Source organism: Cavia porcellus, unplaced genomic scaffold (genome assembly GCF_034190915.1).
Source record: "Cavia porcellus strain 051 isolate PalLab524CR breed Dunkin Hartley unplaced genomic scaffold, mCavPor4.1 scaffold_3, whole genome shotgun sequence".
Classification (NCBI taxonomy): domain Eukaryota; kingdom Metazoa; phylum Chordata; class Mammalia; order Rodentia; family Caviidae; genus Cavia; species Cavia porcellus.
The window spans coordinates 15,405,109-15,425,106 of NW_026947486.1; the positions used below are offsets into that span (position 1 = coordinate 15,405,109).

Sequence of the window (19,998 nt, forward strand, 5' to 3'; positions counted from 1 at the left end):
CTCTAAAATAGCCCGTCTCAATGCATCAGATCACACAGGTGTGACACACAGAAGCGTGGCCAATGTTCCTCCTGATAGAACCTGACCATACTCGTGAATATTTGTTCCTTTTTACTCCACAATAATGAAAAGCTTAGCAGGGCAGAAACACAGAGAAGCGCAAAGAAGGAAAGCAGGTATTCATAAGCAAAGTCACTTCATATTAAGAAAGTCTGAGTTTTATTTAGCATTATATCTGAGGCACTAATGAGAACAAAAGAAGAAATTAAAGATGGAATCCACATTCAATTTTAAGGAGGCTCAGGAAAATGAAAACACAAAGCCTGTAACCAGTCTTCAAAGTATGAAATGTCACATGTTTATAACATGCACAGCATATGAACTATGGAGACTCCCTAGCAAATGAAGATGGTCTTAACACAGTAGTCTTTCCAATCTGAAAACTCCAATCTGCATTGTTCTGCTGTTTTTCTCAATTTCAATCTAGAATTCCATGGTCAAAATTAACAATCTGGAAAGGTTTGGGGGATAAAAGAGACTGACAGGGTATGATGGTGGCCCTGGAAAATAGTTAAGTGGGGCTAGAAACATAATGCTACCCAAAGTCGGGAAGCCACAGTACTTTTCTTACACTTGGTCAAGGAAACAGTCTCTTTTAGGTACAATTTCACGATTACATAGGAAGTCAATTGTTCAGACAGTAACAAGAGGGCAAAATAATAATTAGGATTTTTAGAAACAAAAAAAGAAGTATTTTCAGAGCTAATATAATGAATCAATGACCCAACTGTATGAATGCCCAAAATTAGTTCTGCCCAGGCTGCCAGGATAAACAAATACAAAAATTAGAAGGTAACATACGAGAAGATATTTTTAAAACTACAGACGTCAAAAAAGGAAAAAGAGCTCTAGACATGTTGTAGTATTTCCTTAGAAGAGCCTTTTTGTAAAGTAGTGCAGGGAAGAAATGCAAGGAGAAAACAAACTAAGGACTGGTATTACCTCAGTAGAATCTATTTAAAATCTTTAATAATTCTATTATTTCTAATGCCTTCCACAAAAGGGCATTATAGCTCTTCAAATTTACTGCAAATATATCTTAAAGAAAAGTCAGCCCTACTACTGAAGTTATCAGACAAACTTTAACTATTGGCACTATACTGTAAAGCACAAAGAACATCTTATTTAAATAAAACAGGGTATTTCACTGGGAGATAGACTCAACAGATTTTTTTCTCATATCCATATCTTAACAGTGGTATCTTACTGGGTAGTTTCTAAACAGATGCAAATTTTTTTAAAATGCCAAAAGCCATGTTTTGCTCAAGAATACTATTATTCAAATACCACACAGGTTGTTTGACAGCAGATACTCGTTTGCCAAGCTTCAGATGGCAAAATGATAAGTTGCGAATTTGGGACTGTCCAGCAAGTTGTTTCTCCTTGCTCCGGAGACTCTGGTGGCATGTACTGCTAAGAGGTTAACCTGCTGCCACTCTCTTCTCACATTTGGATCCACTAGGAAGGATCATCCATGTCCTTAAGATGCAAGGCCAAGCAAAAATCCTCCCACGAATCCACTGGATATCACAATGTTCTGTTTGATAAATTCTGTTGCCTGAAAAACAAAGTAGGTTTAAACAGAAATACTCTTGTTATGCAATAATATGGATGAACCCTGAAAACATGTTGAATGAAATAAGACAGACAAAAAAGGACAAATATATGATTCTACTTAAGGGATAATCAAATTCACAGAAAGTAGAATGGAGGTTATGAAGGGTGGGGATGAGGGAAAAACTATGGGAATGAAGAGTTCATTTGAAATGAAAAATTTCTGCAAATGGATGGTGGTAAGGACTGCACAAAAGTGTGAATGAGCTGGTGGCAGCATGCCTGTAAACCCAGTCCCCTGAGAGGATAAAAAGTTTGAGTTCAGGTTGGTGACTTACCAACTTAATGAGACCTATTTCAAAATAAAAAAGGGGCTAGGGGTGTAGCTGAGAGCTAAAGTCTTGGGTTCAATCCCTGGTAGTTAAAAAAAAAAGTGCATACCTAAATGCCACTGAAATTGTACACATAAAGGGTTAAAATGTTATATTTTATATATATTTTACCACAAAAAAGATGTAAAATTTAAAAATATTCTTTTTTGAATCAAGCTAAGTAACATTCTTTTGTTCTGTTTTGTTTTGAGGCAGGGTCTCACTATGTAGTTCAAGCTCACTTTGAACTCTCTTATAGTCCAGACTGGCCTCGAAAAATCACTGCAATTCTCCTGCCTTGGGATTCCAAGTACTAGGATTACAGGCATGTGCCACCATGCTCAGCTAAGTCATATTTTCAGGTTTTTGTTTGTTTGTTTTGGTGATAGGGTCTTGCTAAATAATTCAGGCTGGCCTCAAACCTTCTGCCTCAGTCTCCCAAGTGTTGGGAATAGAGGTGTGTGTCATGATAGCTGGCAACATTCCTAGCTATTTTAATTCAATATATACTGCTGGTGCCAAACACAATACAAGAACCCAGAACTGGGGTTACAGCTAAGGGAACCTACAGCCCACAGCCAGGCCCCATAAACACCTTGGCTACTGAGGTAACAGGTGTCTAGTCAGCAGTGGTAACACAGGGAAGAAGAAATGGTCAACTCATCAAGCCTTAATTACAGGTTCTTTCATAAATTGCCACAGCAGGCACACTGATATTAACAGACTCCATTTAGTAAGTAAGAAACAAAAGTATAAGATTTTTTTTAAAAAGTCACTTTGACAAAATGATTAAGCAAAGACAATCATGAGGAAACCAGTGGAAAAAACCAGACTGTGGGATGTTTTGCCCAATGCTTTAAAAACTGTCAATGCCACAAAAGATGAGAAGAAAAAAAAATCTCCTAAACAAAAACCAGATGAGTGAACTGTTGAAAACCAATGCAAACTCTAGAGACAGGAGGATCAAATACAACACATACTTTTTGACTGGGGAAAAAAGTCATAAAATACTGTACGGAATTTTTTTTTTTCTTTTTGTCTGTTTTTTTGTACCAGGGAGCGAACTCACAGCCTTGCACTTGCCAGGCAGGTGCTTATACCGCTGAGCTAAATCCCTGGCCTCTTTTTGTCTTTTTGAGATGTCCACTTCACTATGCAGTTCAGACTGGCCTTGAACTCATGGTGGTTCTCTTACCTCAGTCTCCTGACTGCTGGGATTGCAGCCATGTACCACCATGCCCAGCCTGCATGGAAAAATTTTAATATGAACTGCATACTAGAAAATATTTTTGTATTATGTTAAATTTTTTGGATCAATGATGCTAATTGTAGTACTATAGGAGTATCTATATTGTTAGGATGTAGATGCTGGGGTAAAGTCATGGCATATGAAATCTGGCAAAAATGAAAAGAAAAAAAAAGATGTAAATCTCATCTATATACAGATAAAGCAAATGTACCAAAATGGGTAAAAGGTGAATTTGGTAAAAGATGAAGGGTGACTGGGCATTCATTTTGTCTTTCAACTTTTCAGTTCAATTAAAAAATTCTCAAAATAAAAAGTTAGAAGAGGTAAAAGGATAAAAAAGCAAAGATAAAAAATTAATAATAATGACTATATTATATTAATATTTTCAAACTATTTTAGCTCAAGAAAAATAAGGACTATTACTATATCTAATATATACACTCTACATTTATAAAAGTAAAAAGAAAAAATCTTAGAAGAATAATATCAGAATAATGTTATTAAAATGGGTTAGAAAAAGGTGTGGGCATCTAAATTTACCACCATCACCAAAAAAAGGACTGATTTAAATGATAGTTTTTAATCATTTTTACCTAACATTCTAGATATACAACAAAAAGCACATTTTAAAAAAAACGGTAATCTCTAGACCCATTTTCTACAAAGAATAACACAAAAAGGAGCCCAAACTGTGTATTGTCTTACTTCTTCGATTACATTGTTGATTTCAGGCGCTGCTTTATTTGCTCGTTTCTTAATTTGTCTTTTTGCTTTGTTTACATCTTTTTCAACTCTCTTCCAGTCGATCTGAACATAGCCACTGTGACTGGCAATCTGTTAAAATGCAATAAAAATGGCTAATCATACAATCCAGGATTGCATGCACATTTAAATTTCACGAAATTCATGCAATTCATAAGAAACTTATTTACCCATTTATTTATTTGATGTGTACCACACACTGACTCTGTGCCAAGCACTGAAGAAGAGAAACATAAGCACCCTTCAGACAGCTCTGCCTCAGGAAGAAGACATTAACTGTCTAAATATTCAAAGTATACAGCTAACCAAAAGTGTCTTTTAATCCAACAGATGTGTAATGACGAAGGATCAGAAGCCAATCAGTTACTAGACCACTAAAGAAATCTCAATCTCTCAGCAGCCAAATATGGTAGCACATACCTATAGTCCTAGCACTCTAGAAGGCTGAGGCAGGAGGACTGCAAATTCCAGCCCATTTGGGGCAACTCAGTAAGACTGTCTCAAAATAAAAAGTGAAAAAAGGGCCAGGGATATAGCCCATTACAAATGAAGGCCCAGGGTTCAAACACTGGTACCAAAAGGGAAAAATAAAAAATTGTCTAAAATAGCCTAATAAAGACCTTTTACTAAGTCTTCTGCAGTGCTGAGAATTGAACCCAGGGCCTCATGCATGACAGGCAAGCAGTCTACCACTTAGCCACATCTTCAGTCCCTTTTATTTTTTTTATTTTGAGACATGGTCTTGTTAAGATTTCCAGGCTGGCCTCAAACTTTGATCCTCCTGCCTCAGCTTTCAGAATAGCTGGGACTACAGATGAGTGTCACTGTGCCCCCTTAAATCTGACTCTTTAATTAAATTGCGAATACTTTCTCACAATTACTTTTGAAAGCAGAATATAAAAGAAATATGCTTTACACAACTTTTATACCATAAATCCTTTTAATAAAACTATGGCTAAATGCCATAAAAAAACTGCTACATGATGATACTGAGATACTGTAAAATATGAAAACATCCAATAGAGTTAGTATAAGCCAGCAAGGTAAATTAATGCCTTCAAATAGTAAAATCAGAGCCAGGCATGGTAATGCATGCCCGTAATTTCAGAACTCTAGGAAGCTGAGGCAGGACCATTGCAAGTATAAGCCCAATGGGGCAACTCAGCAAGATGCTGTTTCCAAAAAAAATCTGACTTTATATCAGAAAGTTTATTGGAAATCTTAGGTTCTGCTTTCTGTATGAATAATTCCACAGAATAATTTGTTTACTGAATTTCTTCCTGTACTTATTCACCTTCAAATTCCAGTCTCAGCAAAATAAAAAGGTGATCAAATGGCAAACAAGCTTTTTCTGGTACTATTTCACACAGCAATTTGGATCACAGGTACTGATGTGACAATGAACCTTAGGGAAAGGGCCTATTCTACATATAAATCAAAAAGACTTCTAACTTACTTGTACTGAGTAATCAAATTAGTTCATTATTTTGAAGCTTTGGCAGAATTTAACACTTTGCTGAATCCCAGTATGTCTTTTCACTCAATCCAAAGCGTATGAAAAGTAAAGATTTTATGTATGTATACGGTTTTACTTTTTGGTTAAAACAATACAAAGGTATCTCTGCTACCACTCATTGACAATCCCTAACTGTCACTTTCAAAACTTAACATTTTATTTTATTCATTTTTAATGGCTACCATAATATATTTTATATTCAAAACAGCTGCTCATATCATCAGATATAATAAATAAAACAAAACAGAATAAAATCCATTTTAACAACAAAACAATGAAAACAATACAGGACTTCAAAACAAGGTAATGGGAAATTAACAATGGCTACCATAATGCCTCTTGTTATCCTCTAAATAGATGCTCAGACTACCAGCTTTAGGCCCCAAAAGTCAACCAACCAATACAAGTGTTATGTTGTTTCTTTACTTCAGTTACTATCACCTCAGCCTGTGCTCCCCCAAATCAGCCAGTTATTTGAGGAGGTGGGTACTATTCTTCTCTTCTGGCCTACATAGGCTGGCTCACAAGGGGTGGGGCATAGGACAGGATAGGCTTGGGTTTCTGGTTCTCCACCAGCTGGCAGGACTGCTGCTGACTGGCAGGGGGAGGGGGAGGGCTTCCTGGTTCTCCCCCAGAAGGGAATGCTTAATATTCTAATTATGAAGTTTTTCTAAAAAGTTAATCTTTGTAACATGAATTATACTAGTGATGAAATAACTAAGAATCATAACTGTATTCCCTCAGTTGACCACTTATTTACCCTCCTAATCCACCAGCAAATGAATAAAGGATACTATTTAATGAGACGAATTAATTTCCCACAGATTATTTTATATACAATATTCAAAAAATTTTTTTTTGAAATGGGGTCACACAACGTAGTCCAGGCTGGCCTCAAATTCATGACAGTCCTCCTGCCTCAGCCTCCTTAGGCTGGTGCACCACTAGGTTTAGCTTAAAAAATTATTTTTACACAGCCATTTGTCATCAAAAATTAATAAATCTGGGGTTATCTGGGGTAAAGTTTTATAGAATTTGCTTTGATTTATTTTTGTATGAGGACTGAGGACTGAGTCCAGGTGGCTCTAACACTAAATTACATCCCAACTCCCTACTGCTCTTTTCTTTTATGGTCTTGGGGATTGAATTTAAGGCCTTCAAGCTGAACTACATCTCTAACTCCTTTTAAAATATTTTTCATTTTGAGACAAGGTCTTGCGTCACTAAGCTTCCCAGGCTGAACATGAACTTGCCACTCTCCTGCCTCAGTTTCCCAATTAAGATTCTGCAGTTTAAGACTCCTCTGTTTTTGGGTAAAATGTCAAAAAATTTGCAGGGAAAATGAAAAACCTTGAGACACTGTGGACATGACTCTCCCTGGGCCCTTCTTCATCCTCACTTTCCAGCAGCCACTTTTCCTCTGATCTCTCAGCACCACACATACCCTTCCAGTTCAGGAATGATCAGTTGTTTGAGGTTACTTATCTCCCTTAGAGACTGTGAATCTTTACATCCCAAGAGTTTTAAAAAATGTAAAGGTAAACAAATGAATGAGACACACTGAATGAATGATGATAAAGACAGTGAATAAATACTAAATCTCCAAAACTGTATTAACCAACCCAGCTCAAATAAGACTAACCAAGTGCCTGGGCTGGATAAACTCACAGGACCTCCCGTGTCTACTATTGAATGAATGACCCTGTATACCAATATAACCCGCTATTACTCAACAAATTTCTTTGAAAAGTTCACTGCTATCTTCCCTTGGAGGCCAATCTGATGAAAATGAAAGAAACCAGCCCAAACTGAGTAGCAGGCTGAAGCACAGAGTTGACCAAATCAAACAATGTGTTCCCAGTGAGATTTGAGTAGAGTCAAGCTAATCAAAGAGTGCCTCCTAAGAACTTGACCATACAGGATGGCATACACCTGTAATTCTGGCTGCTTTGGAGGCTGAGGCAGGAGGAAGTTTGAGGACAGGTTGGGCAACTTATTGAGACCTTGTCCAAAATAGTTTTTAAAAAGGGCTGGGGTGTGTAGCTCAGTGGTAGAGCATTTGCCCAGCATGCACCACAGCCCTGAGTTCTGTCGTTAGTGCACAACAACTGTGACAATGCAGGAACCAACTCAGTCTGGTCAAGATGCAAATTAAAACAACACTGAGATTTTACCTCACCCCAGAAAGAATGGCTATTATTAAGAAATCAACCAGTAACAAATGCTAGAGGGGTTGTGCAGAAAAAGGAATCCTTCTCAATTGTTGGTGAGAGGGTAGACTGGTTCAACAACTGTGGAAATCATTGTGGAGATTCCTCAAAAAACTAGGACTAGAGGTCCCATTTGACCCAACTATTCCCCTTATGGGTATCTTCCCAAAAGCATTAAATACATTGTACCACAGCGATATATGTGCACCCATGTTTATAGCAGCACAATTTTTAAATTTTTTAAAAGAGAATAAAACAAAAGAAAACAGAACAGAATCAAATCAAAACAAAACAATGCAAGCAACACAGGACTTCACAAAAAGACAACAGGACATCAACAGTGGCTACTATAATGTCTCTTGCTTTCTTTGAAATAGTTGACCATACCTTCACCATAATATCAAATAAAACAAAAGTTGTCAGGGCTGGAGATTTAGCTCAGCAGCATAAGCGCCTGCCTTGCAAGCAGGCAGTTGTGAGTTCGATCCCTGGTACTGATAAAAACGAAAAAAACAAAACAAAACAAAAAATTGTCCATACCATCACACATAATAAAATCAAATAAAACACAACAGAATATAACCAATCAAAACAAAAGAACAAAAGCATGATAGGACTTCAAAACAAGATGATAGGAAATCAGCAATGGCTACCATGTCTCATTTTCTTCAAAATAGCTGTTTATACCATCACATAATAAAATCAAACAAAACAGAATAAAGTCAATTAAACAAATGAAAGCATTATAAGACTTCAAAACAATAGGAAACTAACCATGATTACCATAATACATCCCATTATGTTCAAAATAGCTGCCCATACCATCAAAGTAAAATCTAACAAGACAGAACAAAGCCAAACCTAACAAAACTGTGAAAACGATGTAAGAATTCAAGACAAGACAATAAGAAATTAACAGTAATTGTAGTTAATCCCAGGTGTTTCCTCCCCTATCACTCTTGCAATAACTATTTTGCTTTTGGATCCCATTAACCCCTTCCATTTCTTATGCTAGGGTTCACATATATGAGTTTAAACTGTTTTGCCCATAAACATGATCTCCAGTTCCATCTATTTACTTACAAGAGCCTTGAGATTATTCTACTTTATAGTTGGGTAGCTTTCCACTGCATGAAAAAACTCTCTTTCTTGTCCATTCTGCAGTTGATGGGCAAGTTACTCTTGCTTTTTTTCTGGTCTCTTGTCACATGGAACAACTGTTTTCTCTCCTTTGATTTTCAGTCTATGAATTTCCTTTCCAGTTAGATGTTTCTTGTATACAGTATATTGATGGATCTTGTTTCTTGATACACTCTCCCTGTGTATCTTTTTATTGCTGACCTGAGGCCATCTACATTAATGGTTACAACCTGCATACACTGGTTTCCCATCCAAGTACTAACCAGGCCCGACCCTGCTTAGCTTCTGAAATCAGATGAGATTGCGTGCATTCAGGGTATAGACCATGCATTGGTTTGTCTCTGCCATGCTATCCTCCTGTTGTTGGTTCTCCACTTTTCCCCTTCATTTAGTTGCCTGTCTTGTTTGGCAATCCTCCTCTGCTGCTGTTCCTGGAACCATGGTCATCTTTATCTCTCTCTAGAATATCCTTTAGCATTCTCCTCTGTATGGTTGGTTTGGTAGTCATGAATTCCTTCATTTGTTCTTTATTATGGAAGTATCTTATTTTTCTATCAATTTTGAAAGATAGTCTTGCAGGGTATGTCAATCTGGGTTTTTTTCTTTCAGGGTTTGAACACTTCACTCCAAACTCTTCTTGACTTCATGTGTTGATGAGTCTGCCGTGATTCTGATTGGTTTTTCTTTATGGGTGATCTGTGTCTTTTCTCTAACAGCTTTTAATATTCTGTTCCTGTGCTGAATTTCTGGGACCTTGATTACAATATATCTGGGTATAGATTTACTTTGGTTACGGCTAGTTGGAGTTCTACATGCCTCACTTATCTGCATGCCAGATTCATTTCCCATGTTTGGGAAGTTTTCTTCTATTACTTCTGTGAATATCCTCTTAATTTCATTTGTGTTGACCCCTGCTTCTTCACCGATACTTATCACTCTTAGATTATGCCTGTTTGCCTCATCTTGTAGCCATTGAGCTGTTATTTCCTGATTCCATGTTATTTTTAAGAGATCTTTCCTTTCATGATCACTAGCTGTAATCCTATCTTCAAGGTTTAAAAGCCTATCTTTTAATCTCTTTCAAGCAGTTTTGCCTGCTTTTGATTGAATTTTTAATTTCCTGGATCTTACTTTGAATCTGTTTCATACATTGTAATTCCTTTTTATAGTCATTCAAGGTTTCCATCATTTTACTATGTTCCTCTTTTTTATCTATGTCTTCTTTAGACATGCTATAGCAGCACAATGTGTAATAGCTAGACCTTGGAAACAACCTAAATGCCCACTGACTGAGAAATACTCAGATGTAAAGAAGGATCAACTGGATACTTTTATAGGTAAATATATGCAAAGTGAGACCATACTCATAGACACATATGTGTAAATACCATATTGTCTCACTAGTGTAAGAAGCTGAAAGAAACAACATATGTACATGTATATGAATATAGATAGATAAAATAATTAAAGATAATTATACTACTGATTTCTTTGAGTTCATTGAAGAGAAAGATTTGTGCTGGTACTGTTCAGATGATTGAATGCAGATGTCTTGTGCTCTGGGTGAATTAGGGTTAGGGATGACAATGTGCAATGTATGTACCATTGTTGCCACTTGACTGACATGTTTTGAAATTTTGTTTTAGTTTTTTCCTCTTTGAAATAAAATGAATTTGAAAAAAATCAGTCTGGTCCCTCCAGAACTCATTTGACTAAATTCCAAAGAAATGTAAACCAACAGAATGGAAAGGACATAGGACAGCAGAAATGACTGCTTTTTAAACAGTGTAATTCTACAATATTAAAATATTTAATGAAATTAGGTACAGTCTCCATTAGAGTAAAAAATTCCAGGTTAAAAATAAGGCTGGGGTAGGGCCAGTGATTTAGCTTAGCGGCATAAGTGCCTGCCTGGCAGGCACGAGGTTGTGAGTTTGATTTCCAGTACCAGAAAAAAAAAAGCCAGGCTTTCAGGCAATGATTTGTATCTGCTTAAAAGCTATAAATAAATAGATGGACTCTAACTGGGCTGTTTCATTGGGAAAATTCCCCATTCCCAACAACAATTTTCTTGGATTGGGTCAGAATTCCCAGAGAATGGAAAGTCTAATCACACACTTAGAGTTTGCCATCAATCCTCAGTGCCTAATTCTGAAATATGAATGGACAACCAAAGATCATCAGGTATGGGGGAAAGCCTTTAGCATGACAACGAAGACTAGCTGTATCTTTAGGTCTGTATCTCTGCCTGTCTTTGTCTGTCTCTCTATCTCTCTAAATAAAGCTTGGGTGAAGCTTATAGGTAGTCTTGCCTAACACATGCCAAAGCCCTGGGTTTGGTCTCTAGAACCAATACATACATACATACATACATACATATATACATACAAAAGTAAATAAATTTAAAAATTTTAAAATCAAAAAGAAACCACATGTACAAAGGTTAAGGAATTAGAATTACTTTAGATTTTTAAAAGCAACACTGGAAGTCAGAAGACAACGAAGCAATAGCTAAACCCAGTCAAATTATTAGTCAAATGTGAAAGGAAAACAAATTTTTAGACATATAGTCTCAAAAATTATATGTCCCATGTTCACTGTTTTCAGAAGTTACTGGAAGATACAGCGCACATGAAAATATGAGAATAGATGAAGAAGATACAAGGTATAGGAACTAACTCACGAGAAAGGCAAAGAGAATATCCAGACAGATACAGGAGAAGGATATTAGGACATGAGCCATATACCAGCCAAGCAGGGCAGAGGACTCTGGGACAAATTTGTCCAGAAGGCTTAAGTGACATATTATCTGACACATAGGACAATGAGGTGATTTAGATAACTTGTAGTTCTCTAAAGAAATAACCTCAAACTTTCTACTAGAAATAGTAGCCCAAATCTCTCTAAATATAGTAAAAAACATAAATTCAGATTCAAGAAGCTTGGTGAACCTGGCATAGGGGTGCATGCTCATAATTTCAGTTCTCTGGAAAGCTGAGGCAGGAAGATCACAAGTTTGAGCCCACCCTGGGCAACACAGCAACTTAATTGAGCATTCCTCAAAATAAAAGGGCTTACAGGGATATAGCTCAGTGTCACAGCACCTGCCTGGCAACCATGAGGTCCTCAGTTTGAGTTCTGGTACCAAAATAAAAATAAAAAAGCCTTGAGATGTAGCTCAATATAAAGACCCTGGGTTCAGTATCAAGTACCAACCTCTCATACACAAAAATTCAGTGAATAAAAAGATCTAACACAATTATGAAATAACAGTATTTGTGAGTAGAGTATTCACATGTGTGAGATGGGGAGAGGTACGGAAAGAATAGTTCAATAAATGATAGCTACACTCTCATATTCCATAGTGAGAAAACAACATTTACTATTTAAAACTGAAAGATCAAGAAGTGCCCAATTAACTTGTTTAGGGAAAAAAGAGAATTAAGAGTTCAAAGTGGCTGTCTCAAGGGGAGGGGAAAATGAGGGAGGCAGAGGATTACTCTATTCTGGAACAAGCCTTGTACAAGTTTTTGACCCTATGAATTATGTGCATGTATAACTTTAAAATAAAAACCAAAAGATTTATATACCATTGTCCTATTTTTTCAGTCAAGTGAAGCAGTGGGAGTGGAGAAGGAACAAAGAAGTCTGTAACTGGTTGTGATCAATTAGCTGTAAATATGAGTACTTGGACCAGTTCCCACTATCTATGTTAAGATGGTAGTGTGATAAATATTACATCATTATTAGAAAAGCCTTACATTCTAAGTAAACTAATATTTATCTTTAAATGTGAGTAAAGGTTATAAACTATGGAAGCAGACCAAAAGAATATGAGGCAATTAGCTGAAAAGCCACAGGTTTCTCTATTTCATGTTCCTTTTCCTGAGTTTTCAAGGCTATGGAAAAAAGCAGTTTGATGTGGACAGAACCCTGTATTCTTCTGCCTTACAGATTTCAAAGTATACATGGACTAAGCAGGGGCAAGTGGGAGGTGGCAATGGCAAAATGTGGGTTTCAATGGTGTGCACTAAGTGGGCTGAAATGGGACTTCTGACAAACTGACATGCAGAGCAGATTAAAATATATATTTCTCTCTATTCTGGGAACATTTTAGGAAACTCTACTTCAGACCAGTACCCTTTTGAATTGAACAGAATTGACAACTGAGTTTTCAAAATAGCTAGAGAAATATGTTGTTGATTCTATCACAAACCCAAGTCAAAATGAGCTTAAGTAAAATTCTCTTTTTACAAACACTGGCACAGTCATTCAAAGGACTAAATTTAGATATTAATTATATTCTTTGCCATTTCTTACCACAGGAAATCAGTAATTACTCCTAATGACATCATTAAAAGAAAATATATATCTTTAAAGGGGCTGTTTAGTACATGACTCAAACTCAGTGCTTGTCCCTCTGTACTTAAAAGGCATCTACCCTGGTTGTTACAGGATCAATGGTTTAGCTACTGAAGTCAGACTTTGGTTGCTAGGACCATCAATCATTTTTAAAATCTGGTATAACTGACAATTCTCTGGATCTTTAAAATTTTGTTAACATTCATTCCCAGAGATTTAAAATGATTGGATTTGCTATGCTTGATCCCCACGGAATTTTTTTTTTTTGTCTTTTTGAGACAGGGTCTCACTGTGCAGTTCAGGCTGGCCTTGAGCTCACTGTGTAGCCTAGGCTGGTCTCGAACTCGCAACGATCCTCCTGCCTCAACCTCCGAAGTGCTGGGATTACAGGCATGGGCCACCACACCTGGCCCCACAGAATATTTTTAGAAAAATGTATGCTGAACAGACATGAATATCAGATAATATCTCAATAAACCTTCTCTAATGGCTCAATATTTTTAGACCTTATACTTCATGGGGAGATGAACAAATTTAAAATTTTAATCTTCCTGCCTCAGAGACAGGATTATGGATTTTTCTAAAAACCCAATTTTTCTCTTACTAAATTTTTTTCTTTTTAAAAATTTTCTACTAAATTATTACAGTTCTTTATGTTTAAAGAAACATTAGAAATTGTTAATAGCAGCTTCCTCTGGGAACAAAAAATGCATAAGTAGAAAATGAGAAAGCAGAGACCTCTGAGTTTTATAAACAGGGAAAGAGACTTTTTCTGTATGTGTGTGAATTCTTTTTTTTGTTTGTTTCTCTGTCTTTGAGACAGGCTCTCACTATGTAGTTCAGGTGAGCTTTGAATTCACTACTTGTGGAGATCCTCCTGCCTCAGCCTCTCAAGTGCTGGGATCACAGGTGTGTGCTCCCATGTCTGGTATGTGTGAATCCTAAATATAGGCTTTAACCAGTCAGGATGTTTAAACAGTTACATTACTGGTTGAAATGTTTATTCTATTAGAGAGATGTTTCAAGGAAAATCTGATAAGTAATAAAAAATAAAAATTTAATTCTTCCTATCTACTTATCTGTCTGCCTGTCTATCTATCTATCTATCTCAGTGCCAGAGACTGAATTCAGGACATTGCCACTGAGCTATGTCCTCAGCTTTTGTGTTACCATGCCTGAGGTTTTTCTTTGGTTTCTAAAATTTTTTTATTAGTGCACGTTTGCAATACAAAATGATTACATTCATCATGGAGAGGTGGTATTTGTACATGACATATCTTAATTCTTTTTACTTGCATTCTCTTTCCCTCTGCTTGTGGTTTGTTTGTGTGAATAGTACTGGGGATTGAACCCGGGGCCTTTGCACTCAATTACATTTCACCTTTTTATTTTTCTTGATTTTGAGACTGGGTTTTCCTAAGTAATTAAATTGCTCAGGCTAATATCAAACTTGCAATCTTCCTGCTTCAGCCTCTCAGAGTGCTGAGATTACAGGCATAACCCGCCACATCCAGCTCCACCCTGGCTCATTTTATTTTTTTAATAGTTATTTTAACAGCTGCAATCAAGCTTCTCTTCAAGAATTTAGAAGTATTTAATTTGTGGTCTCTCATGACAGATGCCAGCTTTCAAAATCATTTACACCTGAAAGAAAAATTCTACCTTCTCTTAAAATAGACTGGAATTGAAATCGTTAAACTTGACCTTCTTAGCCCTGAAGGGCTACCTACACAAGATGAAGTGCATAATGCTGGAACATACCTGTAGGAGAAGAAAGCCACCACCTACTGCTGTTGCTGCAAGTTTTCCAACTTTCTGGAACAAAAATCCTGCACACCTTTAATGAAAGAAATAACAAAAGATGAAAACAATCCACAATGTTCCAAAACAGTGATGGCAAACCTTTTGGAGATTTCATTGATATTAAAAGTTGGCATACAAGCCATAGGTTCATCATACTGTTCTAAGTGCTTGCCTCTTCTACTTTTTATTGCTTTCCTAATAAAACTTAACATCTTGTTTCTTTTGATCCTGTCTCCTGCCTGTTGAGAAACACTCAGTGCTTTCTTTCTGTCACACAGGCTAGTAAAAAACGCATGATCTGTCAATGAGGTGACTTGCACCTGTAATCCCTGCGTTTTGGAAGGTTGAGGCAGGAGGATGAATTTGAGGCCAGCCTGGCCACCCTATCTCAAAAAGCCAAAACAAAAGCACAATCTGTAGTTTCTGAGATTTGCTGCAAAAGACAAAAAGAGAAGAGAATTTATGGCAAAAAGGAGTGGCTACTGAAATTTAAAGATGAATACTCAAAGAGTTTCATTGTATTCCTATATTTGCATAAACTGAAATTTCATGTAATAAGAGGGATGTGTTTTGCTTAACACAGTCAAGATGTTCCACACACCTGGCCAATACCCACTCTACCCAACTTTCTGCTCCACCCTAATTAGTTTCCAAATAGGTCATCACCTCTTTGTGAGCTACTAATTTCCTTGCTTCTAAGGGTTTCTGCCTACCTCCATCTATCTAAAGCTTTCCTACCCTCTAAGGTAGTTCCACTTTTATCACTGTACTTCAGCTCATACTTCTCATAGCCTGCTTATCTGTGTTTATTTTTATATTAAGCCTGTTTCTTCTCATTTATCCCTGTAATAGTGTCCATCTGTACTTTGTCAATGAGATCATATTCCTCTAAGTATTACAGATTCATACTGTGCAAAAGAACACCACATTTCTAACTCTAGCCTTCTGTACTGAGTTGGTGTCCCCTCAAAATTTATGTTCTTCTTGGAATCTCAAAATATGATCTTATTTGGAAATAGGGCCACTGTGATATAATTGGCTATACACAGTAGACTCTAATTCAAGTCATGTCATAGAAACATAGCTATACAGACAGAGATCACCAAGTGATGACAAGAGGGTGATTTATGGGAGAAAGCACTATTCTCCACACTTGTTACTTCATATTCATCTCAGATTCTACTTTCTTTATCTTTGGTAAAAATGACTGCAAAATTCTATATATTGTATCTCTAAAATATTATCAGACTGTTTTCTCTTTTCCATTTTTAAGGTATCATTACCTTGGTAATGGTTCAGGCTTCTATTATCTTACCTTCAAACTACTCTACAATAAACTAACTAGTATTCACAACTTGTAGGTCTCCTAGCAACCACCCATTCCAGGCTTTCCAAGTTAACTTCTACCAGTGATGAGGCTTTTTACCAAGTTTGGTCTATAGGGAGAAAGCAAGCAATGAGCTGATAATTCTACTTCTCAATTATTTTATAGTATATTTTAATATTGGGCTTTTGACCTTCTCACCAATCACCCATGGCTTTTTTCTTTTTTCTTTTTGAGAGAAGGTTTGGCTATGCAGTTCAGGCTGGCCTTGAACTCACTCTGTAGCCCAGGCTGGCCTCGAGCTTGGTGATCCTCTTGTCTCAGCCTGCCAAATGCTGGGATTACAGGCATGTGCCACCAAGCCCGGCTATCCATGGCTTATTTAAACTAAGGCACATACCCTGATTTATGGGGGCAGACTTACAATCAGCTTATGGCAAAGCTTCTGAATGACCAGGGCCTAACCAGAAATCCCTAATTACAGGCTTTTTTCATATAGCAGTATTGACATGTACATATCATGAGTAAACAGTGCACACCTGTGCCACAGAATCTTCACAATGAGTGTTTCTATTACGTCATTTACAAAGACAATGAACCAGTATCTCAAAGTACATGTAAAACACAAATAAAAAAATTTATACATATCAAGCAGAAATACATTATCTAAATGAAATCAATGAGGTGAACTTAGAATAAAAAATTATTCACAAGCACCTTAACTTCAAACATTTTCTAACCATGACATTTTCAAGAGTTCAACTTGTTTCTGCCTCTAATCTTTAATTCCAAAAATAACAGAATTAGGTTCACATTAGTAACTGTGAAGTCACATGGTCTGAGGTGTCACCTGGCTAATGCTAATTAACCACTCCTCTTTAATGTATTCCACGATACTATTAAACGATCAGTAGTTTTTTATTTTTAATTTTTCTGGATTTTTGTGGCAAGATCTTGCTGTGTAGTTCAGGCTGGCTCTGAATTTACACTGTGTAGCCCAGGCTGATCTTGAACTCCCTGGCGTTACTCCTGCCTCTACCTCCTGTGTGCTGGGATTATGCGATACCCGGTTTCATCAGTCCTTTAACTCCAACACAGAACAAATGATCTATAGCTTTCTTCAGTATATAAAGAGAAAAGGGACTGAAGGAAATGAGGAAAAAAGAAGCAAGATATACCATGTACAGGTACAAATTCCCTGTAATGAATGTTATCACTATGTAGATGTACCAATAAAATACAAAGAGAGGACAGAAAAGTATTACCGGAACCAGTCCACAAAAGCCAGAATCTACTGTGTCATCATCAATAATTTCTACTGAGCATTTACACTACTCTCCACAGGGCTGGTAATTCTAGAGGCCAGTTCTGCTGGTGGAATTTCTCACAGGTTTTTCCAATGGCTGGCAAGCCAAAATTCACATATAATTAACTGACATATTTCTTCCTATCTATTCACTATGACTCAGTCAGATTCATTACTTTTGCTGAACTTGAAAGGGGAGAATATATGAAGGAAGGATAAAGAGGGACAAATGGAACAGTGGTGGGCAGCAGGGCAGAGGATCACCAAAATCCTTATTATCTCTGAAGGTAGATCACACCAACTACATCATGGAGAAAAGCCTCAAAGTAACTCTCTCCTGGAATTAACAGTATTGACCTCACTGAATATGTAGGGTAACTCTGGCCCATGTATAAAAGGACAACAGCCAGGCTCCCAATTAAATTTAATGAAAAACGTCTCACCAGCCAGTCACACCACCCATTACAATCTGGGTAGCTACTGAGTATTTTTCTACCATAGGTCCTGATCGGTGGCCAAACACTCGATTCCACCAGTGATGTCTTCTTGCATACTCTGTTAAATCCAACACTTCGTAAGAGTCGTCATCACTTTCATATTCTTTAAAACACAAAACGGAAAAAAAAATCATTTGAGTCAATCGAAAGTCAAAAAATGTTCCACACATTTTTTTTTTAAAGTCATAACTCACGGTCACTTTAGGCTTACATCTAGAAATGTCCATAGGGAAACTAATGAATTTAATTCAAATCCTGAGACAAAGGTCTTAACAGTAAAGGGCCTGGCAATAATATTAATCCTCATCTCCTTTCCAAAGGCCCACGGACCGCCTGGGAACACGGAACCACAGTCAGTTCATTGTTATACTGCAGTGAGGGGTCACCTCTCAAATCTCACAGTAGCATCAGGGTCAGAGCAGGGTCCTTCTGAGAAATAGCTTAGGAGCCCAGCGAGACGAAATCACTTGGGGGTGGGGGAATTTAAAAAAAAAAAAAACGAAAGGAAAAGGAAAAAAACGTTTTAAGGTGGAGGTGAAGGCAAGACAGCAGAGGAATGTGAAGGGTGTAGGGGATCGCTTCTGCCTGTGCTTCCCAGAAAGAACAGAAGGCTAGTTCGGAGGGGCTCCTCAAAGGGGCGGCTTCAAAATAGAGCCCCAGGAACCCTGGGGCAGGGGAAAGAAAAAACGCCGGGGAGCAAGGTCGAGAGCTGTGAGCCGCGTCCCAAACACTACTTCGGGCCCTGGCCGCTCACCTTGGGGAGGGGGGTTCCGGGACGCCATGATACCGCCGGCGGCTAGTTCTGGGTGGTCCCCGCCCGCCCTCCTCTCCCTTGTGCTTGAAGGGCCGCTCTAGGCCGAGGGAAAAAAATCTATGGTCTGCTTTTCCCCTTCCTCCTCCTTTTTTTTTCCCTTCTCCTCCTCCTTCTCCTCTTCTCGGCTTGTTGTTCAGTCACCGCCTACTTCTCACAACGCAGGATATTCTGCGCAGGCGCACGGCTCTGGGAATGGCGGGGAGGAACAATTGGTTCGCAGCCCCGCAAGAGTTTATGGGAATTGTAGTCTGTTACCTTCCCCAGCTGAGGCCTAGACCATCCCCATCCTCCTAGAATTTCCATAACTATACATCTTTTATTTTGCCTTAAAAAGTCTCAGGACTGGAAGAATAAGTGGAGGAGTGGTACATGGTAACATAAAGAGAAAACCTGTTGGATACTGACAAACACTCAACCAAACTTTAGCAAGAAGTCTCCTCTGAAGCTCTGTTTGATAAGGCTTCCTCTTTAGGCCCTGTGTTTGGCCTGCTCAGTTCCTTTGTAATTGGAATCCTGCTAAATAAGTGTAGTGAGAATTTCCCCCACTCCTGATATCTAGTCACCCTTAATATCCAAATTTTTCTTCTCCCTTCTTTGATAACTAATCACCCAGAATTTTCCTCAGCCAGAGTCCTTTTAAATTGGCTTAGCAAAAATAGCCTTGGAAGTCTCCTTTTGGTAATATTCCACTATTGATCTTATACTCTGATCATGGAGTATAAACAACCCCCTCCAGCTGTGTTTGCTGTGTTCAAAATTGAGCTGGATCCCACTTTATTGTGATTTATTATCACATCTTTATTGTGATGATCTTGATTACTACCTACTTTGAGAAGGAGTCTCACTAAGTCACTAAATTGCCCAGGCTGGATTCAAATTTGAAATCCTACTGCTTTAGTCTCCCAGGATGCTGGCATTTATAGGCGTGCTGCACCACGCCCCGCCAAAATAATTTCCTAAAGTGTTTTTAACCAGAATTTAAGTGCTTAAGGAAAAGGCTTTTTCAAAGATTTAAGAGAAACCATGTTTC

At 37.6% G+C, this 19,998-nt stretch overlaps 1 protein-coding gene across 1 annotated transcript; it reads right to left on the reverse strand.

Annotated features, from left to right (window-relative positions):
* Nucleotides 1-200: 200 nt before the first annotated feature.
* Nucleotides 201-19,122, reverse strand: Fundc1 (FUN14 domain containing 1). Its single transcript, XM_003469361.5, has 5 exons — nucleotides 18,909-19,122; nucleotides 18,101-18,257; nucleotides 14,986-15,061; nucleotides 3,940-4,068; nucleotides 201-1,618 (listed from the first exon to the last, which is right to left on the reverse strand). Exons 1-5 carry the CDS (start codon nucleotides 18,934-18,936, stop codon nucleotides 1,541-1,543), a joined length of 468 nt encoding a protein of 155 aa, XP_003469409.1. The 5' UTR covers nucleotides 18,937-19,122; the 3' UTR covers nucleotides 201-1,540.
* Nucleotides 19,123-19,998: the final 876 nt, after the last annotated feature.